This window comes from Pogona vitticeps, chromosome 3, assembly GCF_051106095.1.
Source record: "Pogona vitticeps strain Pit_001003342236 chromosome 3, PviZW2.1, whole genome shotgun sequence".
Classification (NCBI taxonomy): domain Eukaryota; kingdom Metazoa; phylum Chordata; class Lepidosauria; order Squamata; family Agamidae; genus Pogona; species Pogona vitticeps.
This window is the reverse complement of record NC_135785.1, coordinates 1,765,106-1,786,549: the sequence shown is the minus strand read 5'-3', so window position 1 is coordinate 1,786,549 and position 21,444 is coordinate 1,765,106. Positions and strand designations below refer to the sequence as shown.

The 21,444-nt window shown below is 48.0% G+C and overlaps 1 protein-coding gene and 1 long non-coding RNA gene across 4 annotated transcripts in view; one reads left to right on the top strand and one right to left on the bottom strand.

Annotated features, from left to right (window-relative positions):
* The window catches only part of IL1RAP (interleukin 1 receptor accessory protein), a 65,914-nt gene extending 53,420 nt beyond the window's left edge, over window positions 1-12,494 (top strand). For 2 of the 3 annotated variants that reach the window (XM_072996377.2, XM_078389699.1), the window contains one exon: window positions 7,728-12,494. In XM_072996377.2, the coding sequence (XP_072852478.2) occupies window positions 7,728-8,467 (740 nt within the window). In that variant the 3' untranslated portion in view covers window positions 8,468-12,494. Of the gene's footprint in view, window positions 1-1,103; window positions 4,227-7,727 lie in introns of those variants that run through there. The other variant, XM_078389700.1, reaches the window with a different exon arrangement.
* Window positions 1-21,444, bottom strand: part of LOC144587954 (uncharacterized) — a 494,427-nt gene that overhangs the window by 150,224 nt on the left and 322,759 nt on the right. The window lies entirely within an intron of this gene.

Genomic DNA, 21,444 nt, shown 5'->3' with positions numbered 1-21,444 from the left:
GAAAAAGGCAGAGTAAGGAAGGGCATATGTATGTGTGTGTGTGTGTTCACTCACTCCCTGTTAGCATTTATTAGTCATCCTCCCAGATTAAAGCCAAAGAAGTCATTCAGTCCCATATGCACCCAGAAATGCTTCCCGTCTGTCAAGAGGGGAGTGAATAAATAGCCCTCTTTCAGCGCTGCTGATGCCGAGGCAGAAAGTGCCACATTATATGCTTTAAAATAAGAATAAAGCTAGAAGGTGAAACTGTTACTGGGCCTTCTATGAAAAAAAACTGCAACGCAAAATAATAGTGTGAAAAAGCAACAAAGCAGAGCACAAAAATAAGCCAGTGAATATAAAAGTCTTGCCCTTCACTGGGTGGATTATGTAGGGCTGAAGCCTGCTGGCCATCTTTGGGAATGTTCTTCCACCAAGATAGAAGGTGTAGTTCACGATGCGTACACTGTTCATTCATTCATTCATTCATTCATTCATTCATTCATTCATTCATTCATTCAATCAATCAATCATTCATTCATTCATTCATTCATTCATTCATTCATTCATTCATTCATTCATTCATTCAACTTCTATGCTGCCCATTTGGCTACCAAGACCACTCTGGGCAGTTCACAGCATGATGAAACAACACTTTAAAATACATTAAACAGAATAATTCTACAAAACCCAAATTTAAACATACACAAAATACAAATGTCAAAATAACTAAAACTCATTTTAAAAAGCAAGATGAAGGGAGCAGGTAATCGAAGCGCTGAAAAAGCCTCTGCGCTAGGATCATGTAATCTCCTGGAAAGCCTGTCTAAGGAAATGTTTCCAAAGATTGTTTGAAAATTCCCAGTGAAAAGGGAACCCTAAGTGAACAGAGTTAAGCCTCCTGAGCCACCAGAATCTTGCTGAGCCCAGCTCCTGGCTTCTGAAACAGCTTCTATCTTTTTAATATTTTTATGGGCCCAAAATTTGAGAAGATAAAAGCTCAGCGTTCGAAAGCTCAGAATTCTGCCCCAGATTCCTGCACCTTCTCGCCTGTGCACGTTTTGGCTGAGCCGCTCAATAGCCCCCAACCACCCCTAATCAGCTTGGTGTGTTTTCTCTCCCAGTTGTCACGGATGAGACCCTGAGCTTCATCCAGCGAAGCCGTTGCCTCTTGGTGGTGCTGAGCCCCAACTATGTCCTTCAGGGCACCCAGGCTCTGCTGGAGCTTAAGGCTGGCCTGGAGAACATGGCCTCCAAGGGGACCATCAAGGTGGTCCTCGTCCAGTACCAGCCCATCAAGAAGAGCAAGGTCAAGGAACTCCGGCAGGCCAAGGCGGCGCTCAGCGTCATCAAGTGGAAGGGCGAGAAGTCGAGTTACCCTCGGGGGAGGTTCTGGAAGCAGCTGCTAGTGGAGATGCCCGTGAAGAAGACCCAGGAGCTTGGTGGATAAGCCAGAGGGTCTCCACCCCTCCTTCGAGAGATGCCTGGCCTTGCAGCGAAGGGGGGAGCTGCTCCTGGAGAGAGGTTTTGGGGGGGGGGAATGAAAAGACTTTTCCTTGGGTTCCTCTGCCTGAGCCAGATTTCCTCGCCTTGTTTTGTAAGAGGCTGTATGTAGTTTTCCTGGGAGTGGCTCTCATTGTGGATGATCCACCCGCAAGGCCTATCGACGTTTTCAGGGAGGGGCAGAATCCCTTCCAGGAAGGAGGGAAGAGACGAGGTCTTGAACGAAGGGAAATCTAGAGGTCTTCGGTCTCCTGTCCCCAACTGATCCACCTCTGGGTGGGTTCAAAGAAATCTCAGGGTCACAGAATCATGGGGTCAAAAGGGACCTCGAAGGCCATCCAGTCCAACCCCCTGCTCGAGGCAGGAATCCAAATTGAAGGAGATCTGCCAGGCAGTGGTCTAAATCTCTCTTGAATGCCTCCAGTGTTGGAGCGCTTACCACTTCTTGAGGCCATTGGTTCTATGGCTGTCCTGCTCTAACCATTAGGTGTTGCCGGAAGCAGTGGCATTCTGGGGAGCGTGATTACATGCACCCGGTGCATCACCCGTTTGAAGAAAGCCGTCTCGGACAATTAGCCTGACCTTGCCCACAAGAAGGGCACTGTGGTCGTTTTTTCATAGTTTCTAGACAGGCACCCTCCTTTTCCGAACCCCGGGTGCCTTTCCAACACCAGCCTGCATTAATTAGAGAATAGCTTTGTCTGCTGCTCCCTCCAAATGAATGTAGCTGATTTTTTAAATGTGTGAGTCAGACCCCAGAGAGAGGTTGACTCCAGTGTGGACAAAAGCCTAGGACAGAGCATCTGAACAACATCCAGGGCCCAAAACTTTGCCAAGTCGTACCTGGGAGGCAAAGGGAACAACAAACCGGGTGGCCAGCCGTTACAAGCCCGTGGAGGTCCCTCAGAGTGGAAAAGATGTCTTCCGTCCTCTGCAGCATCGTTTTGGAATCAAGCTAGGGTGGAGCTCACGTGTCGCTTAATCTGTCCTCCTCGGTTGCCAGCCCTGCCGCCTGGCCCTCTTCGTGGCTTCAGATAATCTAGTTTAAGGGAAGGCTGATGTTTCCTTTCCCCCAAAGCCAGGGAAGAGAAGCAGGACCGTGGGAGGAAATGGCAGGTTTGGTCTCCTCCAAAATAACAAAGTCAGGATGCAAGCTTAAGCCACTGGGGAGCAAACAGAGATACGAAAAGGGCTGGAAAGGATAATTTTGGAGAGATGTCTTTCACTGAGACCGTGGTCTCTCATCTCGGTTGTGGTACATTAAGTACAGGCTCAATGCAGTAGCAAGGTGAGGCTGCTCTCTCTCTCTCTCTCTCTCTCTCTCACACACACACACACACACACACACACACACACATGCACGGGAAGGAGGGGCTGTGCAGAGCCTTAACACACCAGATACCCTTCTTGCCAGGATTTCTATTGTGTGGCCTAAAGGAGAGTGGTTTCCTTCTGGCTTTTTTCCGTCCTTTGCTTCCTGTTCTAGAACACGAGTCAGCCGTTAATAAGGTGTTGGTGGCGTCCTTTCATACTTCAGCGTTCAGTATTACTTCTTGTACCGGGTGCACTGGCGTGGCCCGGGAGGTCCCAACTTCTCATGTGGCTTTGAGCGTTGACAGTCGCCCAAACACCGCGGGGGGGGGAGAAAGTGTGTGTGTATATAGATGATGATGTCAGAGTTCACGTAGCACCCTTTCAGTCGGGCAATTGTGCCTTGCCTTTTTTCCCCACACCCCTGGGCAGCGGTGAGTTTGTGTGGCCTGTTTGTGGAAGGAAATGCCTTCAATGGTTAGGTTAGCGCCCCCTGCTCCACGACAGGTTTGGGGCAGAATCCTGTCCTGTCCAAACACAAATCCAGAGCTTCCTGAGTTCCTTTTCATGTCTCCCAAGATTCCAGGCAGGATAGGGCCCTTCAGGAGGAAAAGGGCACAGAAAGGACAGAGGTCAACCCGTAAAGCCTGTGCAGCAGCAGCAGCAGAAGAAGCAGGTAGGGTTGGACACCAGATGTGAAATTCAGGGCCGCCCTTTGTTACTCCAGGGTAGTAATGTGTGGTGGCTCCAGATGTGGGGCTGGGAGGTAAATCTGAGCCAGAGAGTCCACATCCTGCGCCAGCAATCCTGTTGCTGCCGGCCTTCCCCAAAGGCCTTCGGATGGGCGCATTGCGAGCGACCCGTGTACATAGGTCCTTTGGATGATGGCTAGGGCCATCAGGTGTCCAGATTCCCCAGGCAAGGGTGGGTTTCTGACTGTGTTGTCCATGCCACCCAGTTTCGAGCCCCGAGGCTTCCGTTTTAGTTCCTTGGGACAGAGGAACCTCCTTCGTAAGCCTTCCTTCCTGACCCTGCCTCGGCCATACAAAGTCCTGGTCATATCCCACGGACGTCCGGCGACGCGACAGGGGCTGGCTCTGTGGAGATGCTCCCCCAGGCCTGCGGGTGCCAGAGGCAGAATGGGTCATGCCTGGTGTCCGTGGTGGGGCTGGTTGGCTGGGCCCCAATCCTGCATTGATACCACGTGTGAGCAATACACTTCGCAAGGGGTTTGGCACCCAAGAAGGGGATTTTTTGAAAGGTCCTCCGTTCATGTATTATTGTTTGTTTCTTTGTTTTTTCCACTCGGGACCAATTTTCTTTTCCCCCACCCACCTGAATGCCTTCTCTGATACCATTTGCTGTGAAAAACATCATTGCTTTATTTTATTTTATTTTTTGTTCTGCATTTCAATAAAGCTCATGTTTTGATACTTCCTTGGTGGTGTGTCCGTCCCTTCTCATCTGCCTGTGGGCTTCCTCACATTCTCTATTCCATCCTCAGCACAGCCATCATTGACTGTATTCTTTATTTATTTTATTTTATTAGATTTATACCCCGCCCATCTAGACGAAAAGTCTACTCTGGGTGGCAATGACTCTGTATCCTCTCATGCCTCCTGCATCCGACTTGTGGGAATGCCTCAAGACCTCCCTGGGTCCCGGCTCACTCCTGGGGCCTTTATTCGTTAAATTTATATACCGCCCCAGTGGTGCAACACACTGTTCTGGGTGATTTATAGCAAGATAAAAAGAAACCATCAAGTTAAAATAGAACACACAGATCGATGGCATAAGCTTGAGAGGCGTAAATTACAACTTGGAAGCGGAGCATGAGGCAAATTCAGGGGTCAGGGCGGATAAGCAAGAAAACCTCTAAAAAGGAGTGTTTTCAGAAGCCTTTTAAACATTGGAGGGAGGGGACCAAGCACAACTTCCCCCGAGAGTTGGTTCCAGACTGTTGGTGCTGCCACCAAGAAGGCCCCGGGTCTGGTAGAGGGCTCCCTGGCCTCCTTTGGAGGAGCGTTGCCCAGACGGACCTGGTGGTGCTCATAGGTGACCTTGGGAGAAGATGCTACTCCTCCATGTTCGGTTTGGAGGGACTTGAAGGGGTTTATACCGAAGGTGGGCATGCCAGCGGCCCCGTTCGCTCACTGCTGGGCTGGTGTTTCCATTCCCCTAGCCACCATCTGGACCCTCCTTCCAAAGGGGCTTCCTTTAGGCCGTGGGTTGGTGGGCATCTTCCCCTTGCTTTTTTGAAAGGTGAAGGACTGCACAAAAGTTGCTCAGTCTGTGGACTGACTTTGCCTTGCAGAGATTGGTGTGGGAAGGCAGGAAGACAGCGCCTCCCGCGCTTGCCTTGCAATGCGATTCTCGTTTAAGAGGCATTTTCAGATGAAGGGGTGCAGGGTGCGACTGTTGTCATCTCAAAGGTGGATTCCCAGTGACCTCATGGGCATATTTACTCAGGAGTAAGTACCACTTCACAGCCCTTCTTCAAAAGGGGTCTAAACATTGATCCTCTGATGCTGAAGTGAGCTAAATCCACTGAAGGTTGCTTTCCGGGAAAGGAATGCCCTTCCTTATAAGCAAGCGAACCTTGATGCGATCATGTCAGATGATAGAGGAGGTAGAAACGTCCTTTTTAAGTAGCCCAGGTCGATCTCCTGAGAGTCAGCGCTATGCAGTGGAAAGTGATGGGCCAGGACTCATGGGAGCTGGGTTCAAATGTCCCTTGGCTATGGAAATTCAGTGAGGTGGGTGGATGTCACTAATTAAACCATGCCACGGGCTTTGAAAACCCTTTTTAGAGATTCTCTGTACGTCAGAATCCCCTTGAGGGAACATAGCCACAGTGGGCATCTCGGCTGCTTGGGGTGGGGGTGGGGGCACAGGCTTCGCTCAGGATGGAGGAGCCCAACCGGTGGAGTCTCTTTTCTCCTCTCGCCATAGGGAAGGCCTCGACTCTCCCGCCCCAGTCATAAATTCACCCTGTACTTGGCCTTAGAGATGGGGAGGGAAGCAGGGGCCTAAGAGATGGGTGAGAGAGGGGCACGCTCCACTGGAGACGGCACAGAGTCCGCCTCTCGGCAACATCTCGGACTTGGGTTCTGGCAGCCCCTCCGTCGGTGGTTGCAGATCCTGGGTTGAACGGGCAGACTCTGCCCATCACATTCACACAGTCGGTAGCTCCTTCCACGCTGGAAAGGATGGGGAGAAAAAGGGAAACTGAAACAGCTGGCCTGACTCTGCAAACCATCCAATTTCAGAGGGGAGGGTTTTTTTCTTCTTCTTCCCCTTGTTAAAAAGTTTTAATAACAGACATCCAGGCTCTTTTTGCATAATAATACCCAGGTTTCCCCTGTGACTGGGGATTATGGGAATGATAACTACAAAAAAGAGGTGCTCCTGGATAAATAACATAAACCTTTGTTAACTCCCCTTTTGATTTCACATTGGCCTGATGAACATTGTTTAGGTCTAAGTACTTTCCTCCATGCCTCTGTTGGCTGGTGTGTGTGTGTGTGCGTGTGTGTGAGGGGGACCCTTTCATCACTGGGATGCACCCTAAGAGATAAAATTTCCTCAGAGCACTTTCTGTTTGCAGTAATATAGGGGACACCATAGCTGCTTGAGTCTTGAAAGTTGAAATACAGTAACACAATTGGGCAATATCAGGCGGTTCCCCACCTAGACATTTCTGCAGGCTGCAGACGGGCTCCTGAGATGACCCACAGAAGCCCCTGGAGGCTAAGCTTGGCAGATTTGGGAGATCCTGGCCGAACAGGCAGAGGTTTGAGGGGATATACCATCCACTGAAGGGGACACTCCAGGCTCAACATATCCTAAGCAGATCGATCACTCATGGGTCGAAAGCAACATTAAAACAGCACTTGATCCACCGCGCACAAGCTGTTGAAAAGAAAATCCAGAATCCAGCAGGACTGTCCATATCCACTGGAGATTGGTTCAAAGCCCCATGTGGATAATGAAAACTGTGGATAATAGCAAACATTATCTATCCATCTAAGGGTAAGAGGAAAAAAGATAAGAAAAATTATTTTCACATACATTCCCAGAACTAGCCACTAGAGGGCGCCAGAGATGCTATGTATTCCTCAGTACCAAGTATTCATATCGTAGTCTCTTGGCTCCCTCTAGTGGCTGTTTTTGGTAATATATGTGAAAACAGTTTTTTCCTAGATTTTTTTCTTTTAATATTTTTAATATACCGTATTTAGACCGTGGATGAATGAAACCATGGATACTGATCTCATGGATAAAGGCGTCCTACTGTACTTATGCACCAAATGGATAAGTGTCTGGTGGAAGCTCACATGAGCAAACTCTGTGTCATAGAAGAAAAGAGATGAGAATTCCCTGCATTTTATAGGCAGGATGTGAGGGAGGGATGGGTGTGTTCCGAGTCATGGGTTGACAGCAATAACAAACCCCAAGTCAAGTCGAAGCCAAGTTATGGGTGAGACTTTAGAAAAGTTCAGTCCCACGACTCCAGCCCCCATCACTGGTGCCCAGAAGTTCTTGGACTACAACTCCCAGAAGCCTTTCCCACTAGCTGTGCTGGCCAGGATTTCTGGAAGCGGCACTCCAAGAACATCTGGGGACCCAAGGGGTTGGGGAATCCCTGGAGAGCCTGGCTTACCGTTGGATCACGGGTGCTGTGCGGTCCAATACAAAGCCTGCTCGTGACCACCCAAAAAAGGAAGGAGGAGCTTCGTAGTAGCTGTGGGGTGGAGAAAAGAGACAAGGGAGTGTAGCCGCCCCGGGTGCTGATGGCTGTCGGGGTCACTGGGATTCCCGGCAAGGGGCGGAGAAGTCCGCCAGTGGCTACTTGCACTTTCCCTGCAGCCCTCAGGCTGAGAATTCATTGACTTGAAGCTCTTCTCATGCACTTCCTCTCCTTTTCCCGCTAGATATCACAGAAGCCATCTTTGACTTCATCCAGAGGAGCAGGAAGATGATCGTGGTCCTCAGCCCCGACTACCTGCTGGAGAAGAGCATCAGCATGCTGGAGTTTAAGCTGGGCCTCCTGTGCCAGAACAACATTGCCACCAAGCTGGTGGTGGTGGAGTACCGGCCGCTCTCCCGGGTCCACCCCAACGTCCAGCAGCTGAAGGAGTCGGTCCCCTTCATCCCGTGGAAGGGGGAGAAGTCCAAACGGCCCGGCTCCAGGTTCTGGAAGGCTTTGCGCCTGGCCTTGCCACTGAGGAGCTTGAACACCACGGGCCTCTCCGCCTGGAACGAGAGCTGCTCTTCCCATTCGGACGTGAGCCTGGACCACGTCCAGAGAAAGAGGAGGCGGTTGAAAGGGCCGGCCGAAGGCCAGCAGAGCGCCCGGCCCAAGGGCGTCCCCGTCCAAAGAGGGGCGGCCCAGCCCCCCAGGCTGAAGGCCAGAGACCACGCCAAGCCATTCCTGGCTTGCCGGTGCTGCGTGGCGTACTGCAACGAGAACCACAAACTCGGCGGCCACAGCCCAGCCGTGGGCAAACCCAAGCAGGAGGGGCAGCTCCACCGGACGCTGGCGGCAGGGGATCCCGCCGGACGGAGGCTCCAAAGCAGTGAAAAGCTTCGGCCGCCGGGCTCTCAGGTGTCGGCCCTGAGCCTCCGGCGTTATGCAGATGCCTCAAACAACAATGACTTTTATGTCCTCTAGCTAGCCGACTCTGGGTGGGTGAGCCTCTCAGTCCCAGGGCTTGAGAAGGAAGGGGAGTCCATCTCCTCGCAACCCGCCCTCTGTTGAGGGCCCAAACCTCTCCGCCGTGGCTGGAGGCGACAGCACCATGAGCTGTTGCATGGAGCAGTGGGTTTGCCCCCCAGGGTAAGACTCTCCGGGAGGTAGTCCTCAGTTTTAGGAGCACCTGCCCCACAAGAGTTTCTTGGAGTGAGGGGAGTTACCCCTTCTGCAGACAGACACGCCAGCAGGCAAACCGTCCTGAAAGCAGGTCCCTATCCGAACAATCCCTGGAAAAGCTAGCTCAATTGGGCTAAAGAGTTTTGAGCCAGAGATGGAGGTGTCAGTTCTGGACTGCCTAGTTACAGGAGAGAATCAGGAGCTCGGGGTGCAGAGTAAAGGCCCAATTGTGCCTTAAAGAGAGCATGTCATTAGAAGAAGGCATCCTTTCACTACTGAAGGGGGTCTGACTGTCACAACACTTCACATCTCCCCAACGTTGCAAGCAAGTTTGTTTTGCTGGGTGATGGATCGTCTAGATGTCCGTGCAGGCTGAATTTGTGAGTCAGATTTCTTGGGCATTTCTACATGTCTGGAATCACGTCTCTGAAATCGCCAACATAACTTTCAGTGAGGAAGACCTGTGAACTGTGGCAGATAGTTTCATGCTCAAGAAACTGCAGAAAAGATGGGGTGCCACTCAAGGGGAGCCAAAGTCGTGAGCAGCAGGAGAGAGCTGTGAGTGTATGACAGCTTTTCCCCACCGTTGTTCCCCATTAAGTGCCTGCTTGGATTTTCAGAACTTTGGGAAGGAAGGTGGATTTTCAGAACTTCGGAAAAGTCCTGCCGTTCCCCGGGGTACCTTTGGTAGGGAGACAAGTCAGGGACTTTTCGGTGGCTGCTCCCCAGAGGTTTTACTCAAAGCCACCGCAGGTTAAGCGAGTCTAGCCCACTGCCTCTTTCTTTTCCACCAGCTGACATCGGTCTTTTTATTTTGACTTTTTCAATGGTTGGGAAAGGGGCCATTGGTGTTGCTGATACAAAATCAGCAAACCATCTTGTGGTACCTTCAAGGCGAACATATTTTATTGGGCTAAGCCTCCTCAGACCCAGCTCTCTTCTCTCCAATGAAAATCTTTTCATAGGGATCGCCCTTGATTTTTTTAAGTCAGTTGTTTCAATTCAGGGCTGGGAACATCTGGCCCTCGAAAGGTTGAGCTGCAACATCCGTCAACTTGGGCCAGCAGGGTGGACAATGAGGCACAGCAGTCCATGGGCAGCCCAAGAGCATCCAGAGGATCACAAGTTAAGCCCCTTCTGATCTGTGTTTTCAGCTGACTATGTTTTTCTCCAGATCTGTTTTGTTTTTTAAACTACATCCTCATCTTCCCTTGCCAGCATGACCATTGGTGAGGGATCATACAAGTCCTGGCCCCAAACATCTGGAGGAGAGCATGATTTTGGCTTTAGATTGAGATCTGGGCTGAGTTGTCTGGAGCAGAGCAACGGCTTGGTTGGGACAGCAAAAGGCTATGTCAGTGATATGGGGCCAGAATCCTGCTATTGAATTAGTAATGCATCTGGTACCCAATGAATCACTGTCAGTTTGCTGTGGTGGCGTACACCAGTTTAATTTACACAAGTTTCGATCACTAGCAGGATGCTGGCCACAGAAATTATAAATAGCTTTTTTGAAGTTTTGAAATAGAAGCAATCCTTTTGGGGGTTTGGGGGTTTGTTTATGTGGGGCTGATGTTTCAGGCTGTTGCCATACTGAAGTCATTTTGAGGGAGGGAGGGAGGGAGGAAGGAGCTGATGATGAATAAAAGAAAGGAAGGAAGGAGCTGATGACGGATAAAAGGAAGGAAGGAAGGAAGGAAGGAAGGAAGGAAGGAAGGAAGGAAGGAAGATTGCCTTCTTCTTCCCCAAAACCGATGAATACTGAATGGGGAAAATACTAAGACATTTGAAACAACATTGTTTGCAATTAAATGTTCCTTTTGGCAAAGGATTCCAAAGCCTCTCTCTGTTGTTTTTATCTGCCTGGTTTCTCAGCCTTATTTCTTCTTAGCATGTGCAACCCCAACTGCAGCCACGGTGGACCTGGATTTTGTCCCCAAAATATTTCCCCTACCGCCACCCTCCGCACTCCTCTCACAAGCCCAAAGAGGGATGGGCAAGCTCACCTCTTCCTCACTTTATCCTCAGAATATGTAGCATGCAAGGTAGGCCGAGAGAGAGAGAGAGAGAGAGAGAGAGAGAGAGAGAGAGAGAGAGAGAGAGAGAGAGTGGTTCACAAAGTGGGCCACTGGCAGGACTTCTGGACCTCCTTCTGGAGAGGAAGAGAAGCCATTGACCTCTGGTGGTTCCTCTGAGTCCAGGCAGCCACTACAGAGGAGGGATGGGTGGGGGTGCTGGCTAAACGGCCACCCCTACCTTGTGTGCTGCCTGAATCCCTGTTAGATGTGAACCGTCAAATCTTGGCAGGACCCCCTTTTATTGCTATGGCTTTGTTCCTCCCAATACAGTGGCTTGTTCTTTCCGGCATTACAGTGGCGCCTCACTAGACAGTTACTCCACATGAGTTTTTTTTTGCTAGACATTGACTTTTTGCAATTGCTATAGCGATTCGCAAAACAGTGATTCCTGTGGGGGAATTTCGCTGGACAATGTTTGGTCCCTGCTTTGCAAACTGATTTTCGCTAGACGATGACTTTGACAGCTCCCTCCGCTCTTGCAAAACGGGTGTTTTCGGGATCTAAGCTTTGCAAGACAGCAATTTAAACAGCTGATCGGAGGTTCACAAAGAGGCTTTCCTATGGCCGATCTTCGCTGGACAACGACGATTCTTCCCCATTGGAACACATTAAACAGGTTTCAATGCATTCCAATGGGGAAATGCTTTTCGCTAGACAATGATTTCGCTAAACAGCGATTTGAGTGGAATGGATTATCATTGTCTAGCGAGGCACCACTGTACCTGTTAATCTTTTGGAAGTGGTGACTCCTTTATCACAGAGGATGAAATGGCTCAAACCTCACCTTGGGTTCATAGCCCAGAGAGGCAACTGAGGCAGTCGATTCGAGAAAGGATGGGCAGCCACGTTACGTGGCAAACGGCAGACCAAAGCAGCGAAGCCCAGTCCTGACAGATGTGCCACTGGAAGGAGCAGACCCTTGAGCTATCGATGGCCTGGTTCTGGCAGGTATCTTGCAGGAAATCGGTACCCTGTTATAAAGTCTGAATTCAGTTTCTAGGCGGGTGAGCGAGCAGTCTTGCTACCCTGTAAAGACCAACGCGCTGATTGTGACGGATGCATTCCTGGACCACCAGAGCTTCAGGCAGAATCCAAGCCAGATGCCCATGGCCACAGAGACTGGCGAAACGTTAGGAAAAACAACCTTCAGAACACGGCCAAAGAGCCCGAAAAACCCTCAACAACCATTAGAATCCAAGCCCTTGGTGTGATAAATACTGTATCTGCTCCTCTCCCAAGCTGCTGCCCGCAAACACTCTCGGCTGCTCCATAGATTCATTGCCCTGGACCCAGGAGCCCAAGGGCAGGTTTTATAAGTGGTGGGAAGTGTCATCAGAAGGTGAGTTAGTATATGGCAGGAATGGGAGGCCGGGAGGTGCAAGCAGGTCACCTTTAGATGGTGAGCGTCCCCCCCATGCCGCTTTCATTGTTCCCGTTTGTTCCCACCGAAGGACATCTTGGAGGCGCAAATGCTTGGATCTGTGTGTGTGTAAGAGAGAAAGACAGAGACATTTTCTGTGAGAGGAAAGGCTACAAGCTCTTAAGGACGGGTGAATGAGGGGGTGAGGGAACCAGCTTTCCCTCTAGAGCAAATGAAATTCTGCGTTTTGGATTAATGAATCTTGCATCCATACAAGAAAAGAAAAGAAAAGAAAAGGTCTGGGGACACTGGTTTCTTAAACTATTGAAATTTTATTAAGGATGCTTTTTTAACTATTGAAAAATAAATGGTAATTCATGGAATCCAGAAATCTGGGGTGCCTATGAGACTTTTTTCTTTCCTTTCTTTTTTTAAAAAAAAATATATTGTTCTTCTTGTTCCTAGGAATAGTTACCCCCATGTTTCCAAGGACTTGCAAGATTTTTCTTTTAAGTAGTCATGGACTATGGGGGGAAAAAAGAATTAATTTTAAAAGTCTTAGGAAATGGGTGTCACTGAAGCGTAAAATTAAACTTATTTGGGAGGAACCAGAAGCGGCTAAAAATTGAAAAGAATCGAGGGGGGGGGGAATCAGTAAGATCTAAATTATTTAAAAACGGAGGCGAACGGAGCAGTATTTCCTTTGTGCAATGAGATCGTGTATGAAAACAGTTACATTTTCCCGCCGTCGCTCGGTTGCTTTTTGGGGTGACCTTGGGGTCTGGGACTCCATTCCCCCCCCCCACCATAGGGAGAAAAACCCATTTTTTCTTAGACAGATGCAGCTCAGTTCATGCATTCCTCTTCAATCAAAGCATGCGTTAATGGTTTCCTACACGGCTGCCAGCTGAGGCAGGCTCGCCATGAATTGACAATGGGTGCTAGAAATTCTCCCAGAGATGTAATTTTGGAGAGGAATGCAAGAGTGCTATATTTACCCCCTAATTCCTGACCCATTATTTTCCCCAAGAAACAGTATTTCCATAGTATTTGCCTGATGCTCATGGGCACTCAAAATAGCTCTTCCTTTTGCACCCCAACCCCAGGAAATAGCTTTCTGCCTTCTGCATCTCTTAAGCATCTCTTTGCAAATATGTAGAAAAGGGAAGTCCACCTTTTCAGAGAAGCAGCTGCTTCACTTGCCCACCACCCTGCCTTTCGGGATCATACCCTCTGCTTGGATTCCCTCCAGGCCAGGTCAGCAACCTTAGGCCACAAGGCACGTGGGGCGGAGCGTAGCCTCAAATATTTCAGCCTTGAGTAATCCTGGTCCCCTTTGCAGCACGAGGCTAAGAAGCCCCTACGAGAGATGAGCGCAGAAAGCCGCTCCCAAGAGACACTTGTTACAAGCACAGGCTTAAATTTGAATTTAAAGGACATCAATTCTTACCCATAATATTAACAATATTTTTGGCTCTCTGCATTCAGGGCCCTGAAAAAGTTCAGAGTGCCCGAGGTGAGCCATTACGTAGAGCACTGGCTTTGTGAAAAGCTGGTACCACTATTTATTTCTTTGTTTCTTTGTTATCTTCATTGTTTGTTTGTTTGCTGGTTTCATTTCTATACCATCCACCTGGCTGAAGGCCACTCTGAACCGTTTACAACATGAAGATGCACATGCTAAAACATGGTGAAAAATTAAAAAATTCAAGAAAGAGGCTGGAGAAAAAAAATAATGAAATAAAAATAAACAATACATTGAAATACATCAAGATACATTTCACATACATAATGCATTTAAGGTGGTAGTAATGAGATTGTGTTATTCATCTGTTTCCACAGGTGAGATATTTTGAAAGGTCTGCCTAAATAGCAGGGTTTTTAATGATTTCTTGAAGATTGCCAGCGAAGGGGGCCACGTCTCTCCTGCCTTTCCTCTGGAGAGTTTAAAGGCCGGCACATGGCTTTCCTGATGCTCTGTTTCTCCCCACAACACACCTGCCAGGCAGGTCCCGCTCTGCCAAGAGTGTGCTTGTGCATGTTTCATGGCACGGGGGGGGGGACTAGAAGGTGGAGCCCCCGTCTCCTGACCCCCGGGACCCACACCATTGCAACCGGCTGGAGCAGACCCAGCCATGCCATGAGCCCCCGGGAGGCAAGAACCTCAGGCAGCAAAGCATCCCGGTGGTGGCAACTCCTACCCACTCACTGCCCCCTTGCCACTGGAGGCTGAGGGGTTTCCTCCGTTTGGGGGAAAAGAAGAAAGTGGAAGAGGAGGCCAGTCTCTTTCCAAACTGCCTGGCTTGGAGGAGGTCTTTGGGTCTGAGATAATGTAGGAGGTGTTGGCCATTGGTGAGAGGGTGAGTCTCCCACAATGCCTTGGTCCCTCTTGAACCCCCCTTCCATCCCATACCCAAGGTGGGCTGTTTTGAAATAGCTGTCCAACAGCAGACAACCTCAAGAAGGGCCCTCCTGGGATAAGGGCTGCCCGTTGTTGCTTTCTTGCTGTCTTTCCTCTTCTGCCTCTGGTTGAGCACTCAAAGGCAGTTGGGACAGCAAGAGGGGAAAAAGTCCACACCCCCAATTTTGAGGCAACCAGGGAGCTTGAGCCAACCCTGGGAGGGAGCAGAAGCTTCTGCTCTAGAATGTGGGTATCCCTGGAAGAGAGAACGTGCCGTTCTTGTGAAAGAGCTGGAAGAGACCTGGGATAAGCGAGAACACGCAGCCCCCACAGTGGGACCTCTCTCTTTTCCTCCATTAGCTGAGAAGCATTTTTTTTTTAAAAAGGTGCTGCTTGAAAAAGTGACAGATGGTAACGACAGCCGCCGAGGGCACATGGAAAATGGAGCCAATGTGTATTCTACATCTCCTTGAAGGTAGAACCCAAACAAACAGATCCTCCGCACTTCTTGATGCTCCAAGTCCAATGGAGTGGATCACCTCTGAAAATGCCAGATTATTTGTTGCTGGCAGAAGTTGGATGGCCTCCCGTCAGAAAGGCTTGCGCTGTGGAGGTTCCCCTGGGCTGCCAGATCCCTTTGACAGGACGTCCCAGCTCTGGAATCCGATGAATCTAGGCTCACGTGATGCCTTCTGGTTTGGCTGGCTTGTCTGATTAATGCCCCTGAGGATACACAGACAGTCCTCTCCACCTGAGCCACTCACTACGTTGAAGAAGGATCCTCACATCCAAATGGTGTAAGCACCTCAAGTGGCCCTATTTTGGCCCATCTCTTTCCACTATCGATTTCCCATATTCTTAAGAGGCTTAAGGAGACCTTGTCTTACAGGTTGGGTACAGACCAGTGGTGGATTGGGCTGTGGGCGGGCTTCTTGACCTGAGGTTTTAGAAAAGTCACAAGAAAAGAAAATTCTCCTTCATTTCCTCTTTCTGTCTCCTGCTTCCCGAAGGAAGTTTTCTAATTTTTGCATAAGTGATGCAGCGCATCAGCACTGCCCCAATGCATGCTAAAAGAAGAATTTCATTTTTGTGCAGCTCTCTTCTTAAGCAGCTTCACGATATCAGAAATTCAAAACACAGAGGCCTTGACAGTCGAAGCCTCACTTTGGTTCATTTTCCGGAATCATACATGGAGAAAATGGACCAAAATGAAGTGATCCTAAACTCACCAAAGAAGCAGAGGCCTCTAACTGGGACCCAGAAAGGTACAAGTAGAAATGTTCTGCAAATACACTGTGTGATCTCTCTCTCTCTCTCTCTCTCTCTCTCTCTCTCTCTCTCTCTCTCTCTCTCTCACACACACACACACACACACACACACACACACACACACACACACACACACACACACACACACACACACACACACACACACACACACACACACACGCGCGTCAATCGGCCCAACCATGCAATGGACCAAACTGTGTATAAAAAGATATAAGAAATGAGATGTAAAGAGATAACTTATTATTATTAATTTTTGAATGTCATGGTATAGATTGTTAACGTTAAAATATGAATTATGAATGGGATATGTAGTCAGGGAAAGTTGTAGAAAGCATCCATATTGGTTCTGTGCTAGCATGATTCTCTGCCCTGAGAATGTTTTCTCCACGAGGTGAATGGAAAGTTCCATGTAAGCAGCCTCGTCCTGAGACGATAAGGAGCCAAGACACAACACCCTTGTTTGGATCAAGACCCGAGACGAGGAGATGGGAGAACAACACCTGCACTTCTCATGGGAAAAGGAGAGAGAACAGAGCAAGGGGGGGGCTATGCCTTGCCTGCCTTCCAAGCAGCTTTTTAGAATTTTATTTCATTTTTGCTAGATGGAATTTGTTAAGATTCTAACTGCAATTCCTCATGTACATGTAACTTATGCTTTGCTTATGCAACAAACTGAATTTCTCTAAATACTTTATTTTTCTAATAAAACAATTATTCTTAAAAATCCTAAATTTGGTCTCCTGAACATACATACATAGGCATCCTTCAGTCTCGAGAGACTATGGTAACATGCTCTGAATCGAGGAGTGTTCTCTCCAGAGCATGAAGCCCCGGTAAGATAGTATGGAGGATAGGCTGTTACCCAAGCAGCAGATCCCCCCTCTCCACGTCACTGAAATGGTTCAATGGAAAGGCAAGAGCCAATACAACTGGTTCCAGCAACATCGCAGCAGTTGGCAGAATGACACAAACTGTCTCCAGGACTCCGGCTCTGGATTTTGCCTCGAGGTTAACTGCTGAAACCTTTTCCATCGGTGGATATAGCCACAAGGCAGTGAAGGTTTGAAATCAGAGTTTTCCTTCTCCTAGATGGGCCCGCCTTCCATGGCTGACGAGCCCCACCTACCCGGCTACAGAATTGTACAGCAAATCTGCTGAGCCTGCTTCCAGGATAATAGAAGGGCCACAGAGTGCTACTAGAGTCCTTTTGCCTGAGCTTTGTTCGTCCTGGCAGACTCCAAAGCTCTTGATTTTATCTTTGTTTTTCCTCTCTTAATTACTTATTGGAACAGACTTGTGGAAAGGGGTTTGTGGCACGTCCTGGCTGGGTTACCCGGACTCTGCTCAGCTATTTAGGAGTGCACATACGCCTTGACTGTCTCTGTTCGGTCATTAAGAATCCTTTAGGGCAGTGATCCCCAACCATGGGCCTCCAGATGTTCTTGGACTACAACTCCCAGAAGCCTTCACCACCACTTCTGCTGGCCACGATTTCTGGGAGTTGAAGTCCAAGAACATCTGGAGGCCCAAGGTTGGGGACCACTGCTTTAGGGGATCTTGGTGCTGACACACCATATTCCTTAAGTGGCTGGCTGTGAAATAACACAAAGGATAGCTGATCAATGATTTGTAGGAGTTTTGTATTGGTAACTCTCTTATCCTGACATAACACTATATTCTTACAGTGTTTCATAAGAGGACTCAATCCAGATGCTCTGTTACGACTTTATTGCAATTATGAGTCCACGCCAAATGACGGAGGCCCCACCACCCATATTCATGATCAGCTGTTATCCTTGGTTTCCAAAGCTATCATCTCACGATCAGTGCACCAATTAAAGGTGAAATGACAGATTTACAGTAACCGGCTTCACTCGGCACCAGGAATAAATTCTGGGAGAGTGATCATTTTTGACACTTCACATTTGTATAAGAAAGATGATGTCCCAATTAAGAAAAGAGAGAACAAAGAAGAAAAAATGGAAGTTTTTGATCCAATGATTAATCAATATAGAACCAGTTGTTAACTGGGGCACATTCTTACCAAGCCCAGTAACAACAGAGCAGTGTGGGAAAAGACCAAATGGAGAAGAGACTGGCCCTCGAACGAAGGACACGCTGTTGTTTAATGCCCTTTTAGAGACACCCTGTCTCAGTGATTGTCTGGCATGTAATGGCATTTGTGTGTTTCTTGATCTCTGGGAAAAACCCATCTTCCCATGCAAGAAGAAATGCGAAGGTCAAGCCAGGTCATGAATGGAATAGTGCAACTGCACTGAGGACCGGGGGGGGGGGGGTTGGTGGTGGTGGGATGGGGTGCAGACAAGACAGAAACGCTTAGTCAGTTCAGCAGTACTCTGCAGAGTCTGGTTTTCTGTGGCATTTCCCTCCTTTTTTTCCAGCCAGCAGGAAAAAGTTCTGATCTGGCCAGGAAGCAGAGCTGTTTCTAATGCAGCATCAGGGGAGAGAGTGAGTAAGGGGCTTTAAAAGGGTGATGGCCATGGTCCCCTTTGATTCCTTCTTAAAGGGGCAACGCAGAGAGCCTGTTCTCCTGGGGACCCACTTAAAATTCCATATCCTCTCCCTTTCTTAGCTCTTTTTTCTATAGTCTGCCAGTGTTGCACATGGCACCAATGGGGCAGTATATAAATTTAAGAAATAAATAGAGCAGGTAGGTTTATTCAAGAAAAAATAAAGTTTATTTCTGATGAAAAGAACAGTGGAAGAAGCCTCCCAGTCCCACCCTATATTTCCCATCTTTTATTTTTAAAAATTATGTATATGTCCCCCTTCCCCCCCCTCCCAGGGGACCGAAAGCAGCTCACGACAAAACAACATATTCAAAAGCACTGTGTATAAATGTCCTATCTAAAAAACATGAAACATAGATCAAGCTTGGAAAGATCAAGTTTCAAAACAATTCAAAAATGTTTTAAAACAGGTAAGTGTATGTATGTATGTACTGTACAGTCATGACCCGCTTAACGATTACCCTGCATTACGACGAATCTGCTTCACGACAATGTTTTTGCGATCGCAAAATGATGTTTTAAATGGGGGAATTTCGCTGTGCGATTCTTCGCATTACAACGATCAAAACAACTGATCGTTGGGTTTTCAAAATGGCCACCGGGTGTTCAAAATGGCTCCCTGCTGTGCATGGGGATTGATTCCTCGCTATACAGGCACCGAAAATGGCCGCCGTATGGAGGATCTTCGCTGGACGGTGAGTTTTTAGCCCATTGGAACCCATTAACCGGGTGATATGCGTTTCAATGGTTTTTTAATTTTCGCATTACGAGGTTTTTGTTTTATAGCAATTAACGTTGTTAAGCGAGGCACCACTGTATTATGTATTATAATAGTGCCTATTTTAATGGTTTTAATGTTTTTAAAAGTTTTAATATTTTCATACGCCTCTCAGACACCACTGGTAATGGTGTGGCTAGAAAAAAGAGAAAATCTTGTAAATAAATAAATAAATGTTTAATGTTAACATTTCTAACCTCACCAATGCCAGATCTAAAACACCTGAAGGGCTGACTCCTCCACCCCATGAATGCCTCTGGGCTTTTTTGCTCTGTTGGCCCTCCAGAAATGTGCACCTTTGTCATGTTTCCTTTCTTCATCATGCCACTGTATTAGGGCCATCTTACCATTCTCAATGTGACAAACCCAGACCTACTGGGATCTGCCACACAGTTACACTAAGCTGCCACCAACCATTCCCTATAAAAAGTCACACAGACCAGGGATGGATTTTTAAACAATAAAAGAATAAGGTTTATTTTAACTACACACAGGGTAAATAAAACAATCAGGTGAATAGGATAAAATAACGTGGCTTATTCTCACTCATACAAGCATACAGTTTGGTTCACCTAGAACCTTAACTTAAAGCACAGACCCTGAACCCATCAGTTCTGGCTAACCAACAGACACCTGAACTTATCAGGTTGGTACTCTGACACACAGTAGTACCCTGTCAGACACCCAGACTCCCACAACAGCTTCTTCTTCCCCAGCTGCTGCTTCGTCCCAACCCAGTGTCTCACAGTCTGTCTCAGCATCTACTCTTCACCACACAGGCATCACATATTTATACAGTACAGCCCCTCCTCCTGATGTCCCGCCTTCCACTCCCCATAGGATGGAACTTTCCCTCCAAACCCATGACAGACAGGTAACATCAGTGCTGTTATGTAACACCTCCCCTCTTTAAAAGTTGTTTTGTAGGGGGAAAGCTAAAAGTGCTTTTCACCAAAAAAACAACCTGCATAAAATACACAACAACATTTATACATACCATATAATACTTACATATACTTACACTCCAAGTTAACCATAGCAAATATGCATTTAAACATTTTACCATATACAGTACATCAATTTACCTTTATTAATACCAACCAAATTCAAAACCAGGTACATTTTAACTTTTTGTTTTCATTATATACATATAGTCCATGTTCTTTCGCCGTCTTCAGTCTTCAGGTCTTCTTGATAAGGCGTCAGCAACACAGTTCACTGACCCTCTGACCACCTTCACTTCAAAGTCATAGTCCTGTAGGTTCAAAGCCCATCTCATAAGTTTGCTATTGTGGGTTTTCATCGTCTTTAACCATTGCAATGGTGAATGGTCAGTGCACAGAATAAAATGTCTTCCCCAGATGTAAGGCTTGGCCTTCTGGATCGCGTAGACTATGGCCAAACACTCCTTCTCCACGGTTGCCAAATGTCTCTCACCTTTTTGAAGTTTCCTACTCAGGTAGGACACTGGATGCTGGTCACCATTCTCATCCTCCTGGCACAGAACTGCTCCTACCCCGCTGTTAGACGCATCGGTGTAGATGATGAACTCCCGGTCGAAGTCTGGAGCACGCAGGACAGGATAGTTGATTAACGCCTCCTTCAACCTCTGGAACGCCGCCTCACAGTCGCTGGTCCACGGGATGCGGTCATCAGCCTTCTTCCTCGTCAGATCGGTCAGCGGAGCCGCAATCTCGCTAAACCTCGGGATGAACTTTCTGTAGTAGCCCACCAACCCAAGAAATGATTTGACTTTTTTCTTGGTGTTGGGTCTAGGCCAATCACGAACAGCTTCTATTTTGGCCTCCAGGGGTTTTATCATTCCTCCCCCTACCATGTGACCCAAGTATTTTATTTCTGGGCTACCCAGCTGACACTTGCTGGCCTTTACTGTTAGCCCTGCTGCACTTAACCTTTGCAGCACTAACTCCAGGTGTATCAGGTGATCTTCCCAGGTATTACTGAAGATCCCTATGTCGTCAATGTAGGCCACTGTAAAGTCACTGAGCCCTGCCAAGGTCTGGTCCATCAGCCTTTGGAATGTGGCTGGTGCATTTCTGAGACCAAAGCTCAGGACTCGAAACTCATAGAGACCAAAAGGGCTGCAAAAGGCAGTCTTTTCTTGATCCCTGGGATCAATTCTTAATTGCCAATATCCCTTTACCAGGTCCAATGATGAGATGAACCGACAACCCCCTATGGTTTCAATCAGGTTGTCTAGCCTGGGCATTGGGTAGGCATCAGGAGTGGTTACACGGTTTAATTTCCTGTAATCAACACAAAACCTAATGCTCCCATCAGGCTTGTCCACAAGGACTATCGGAGAGGACCAAGGACTAGA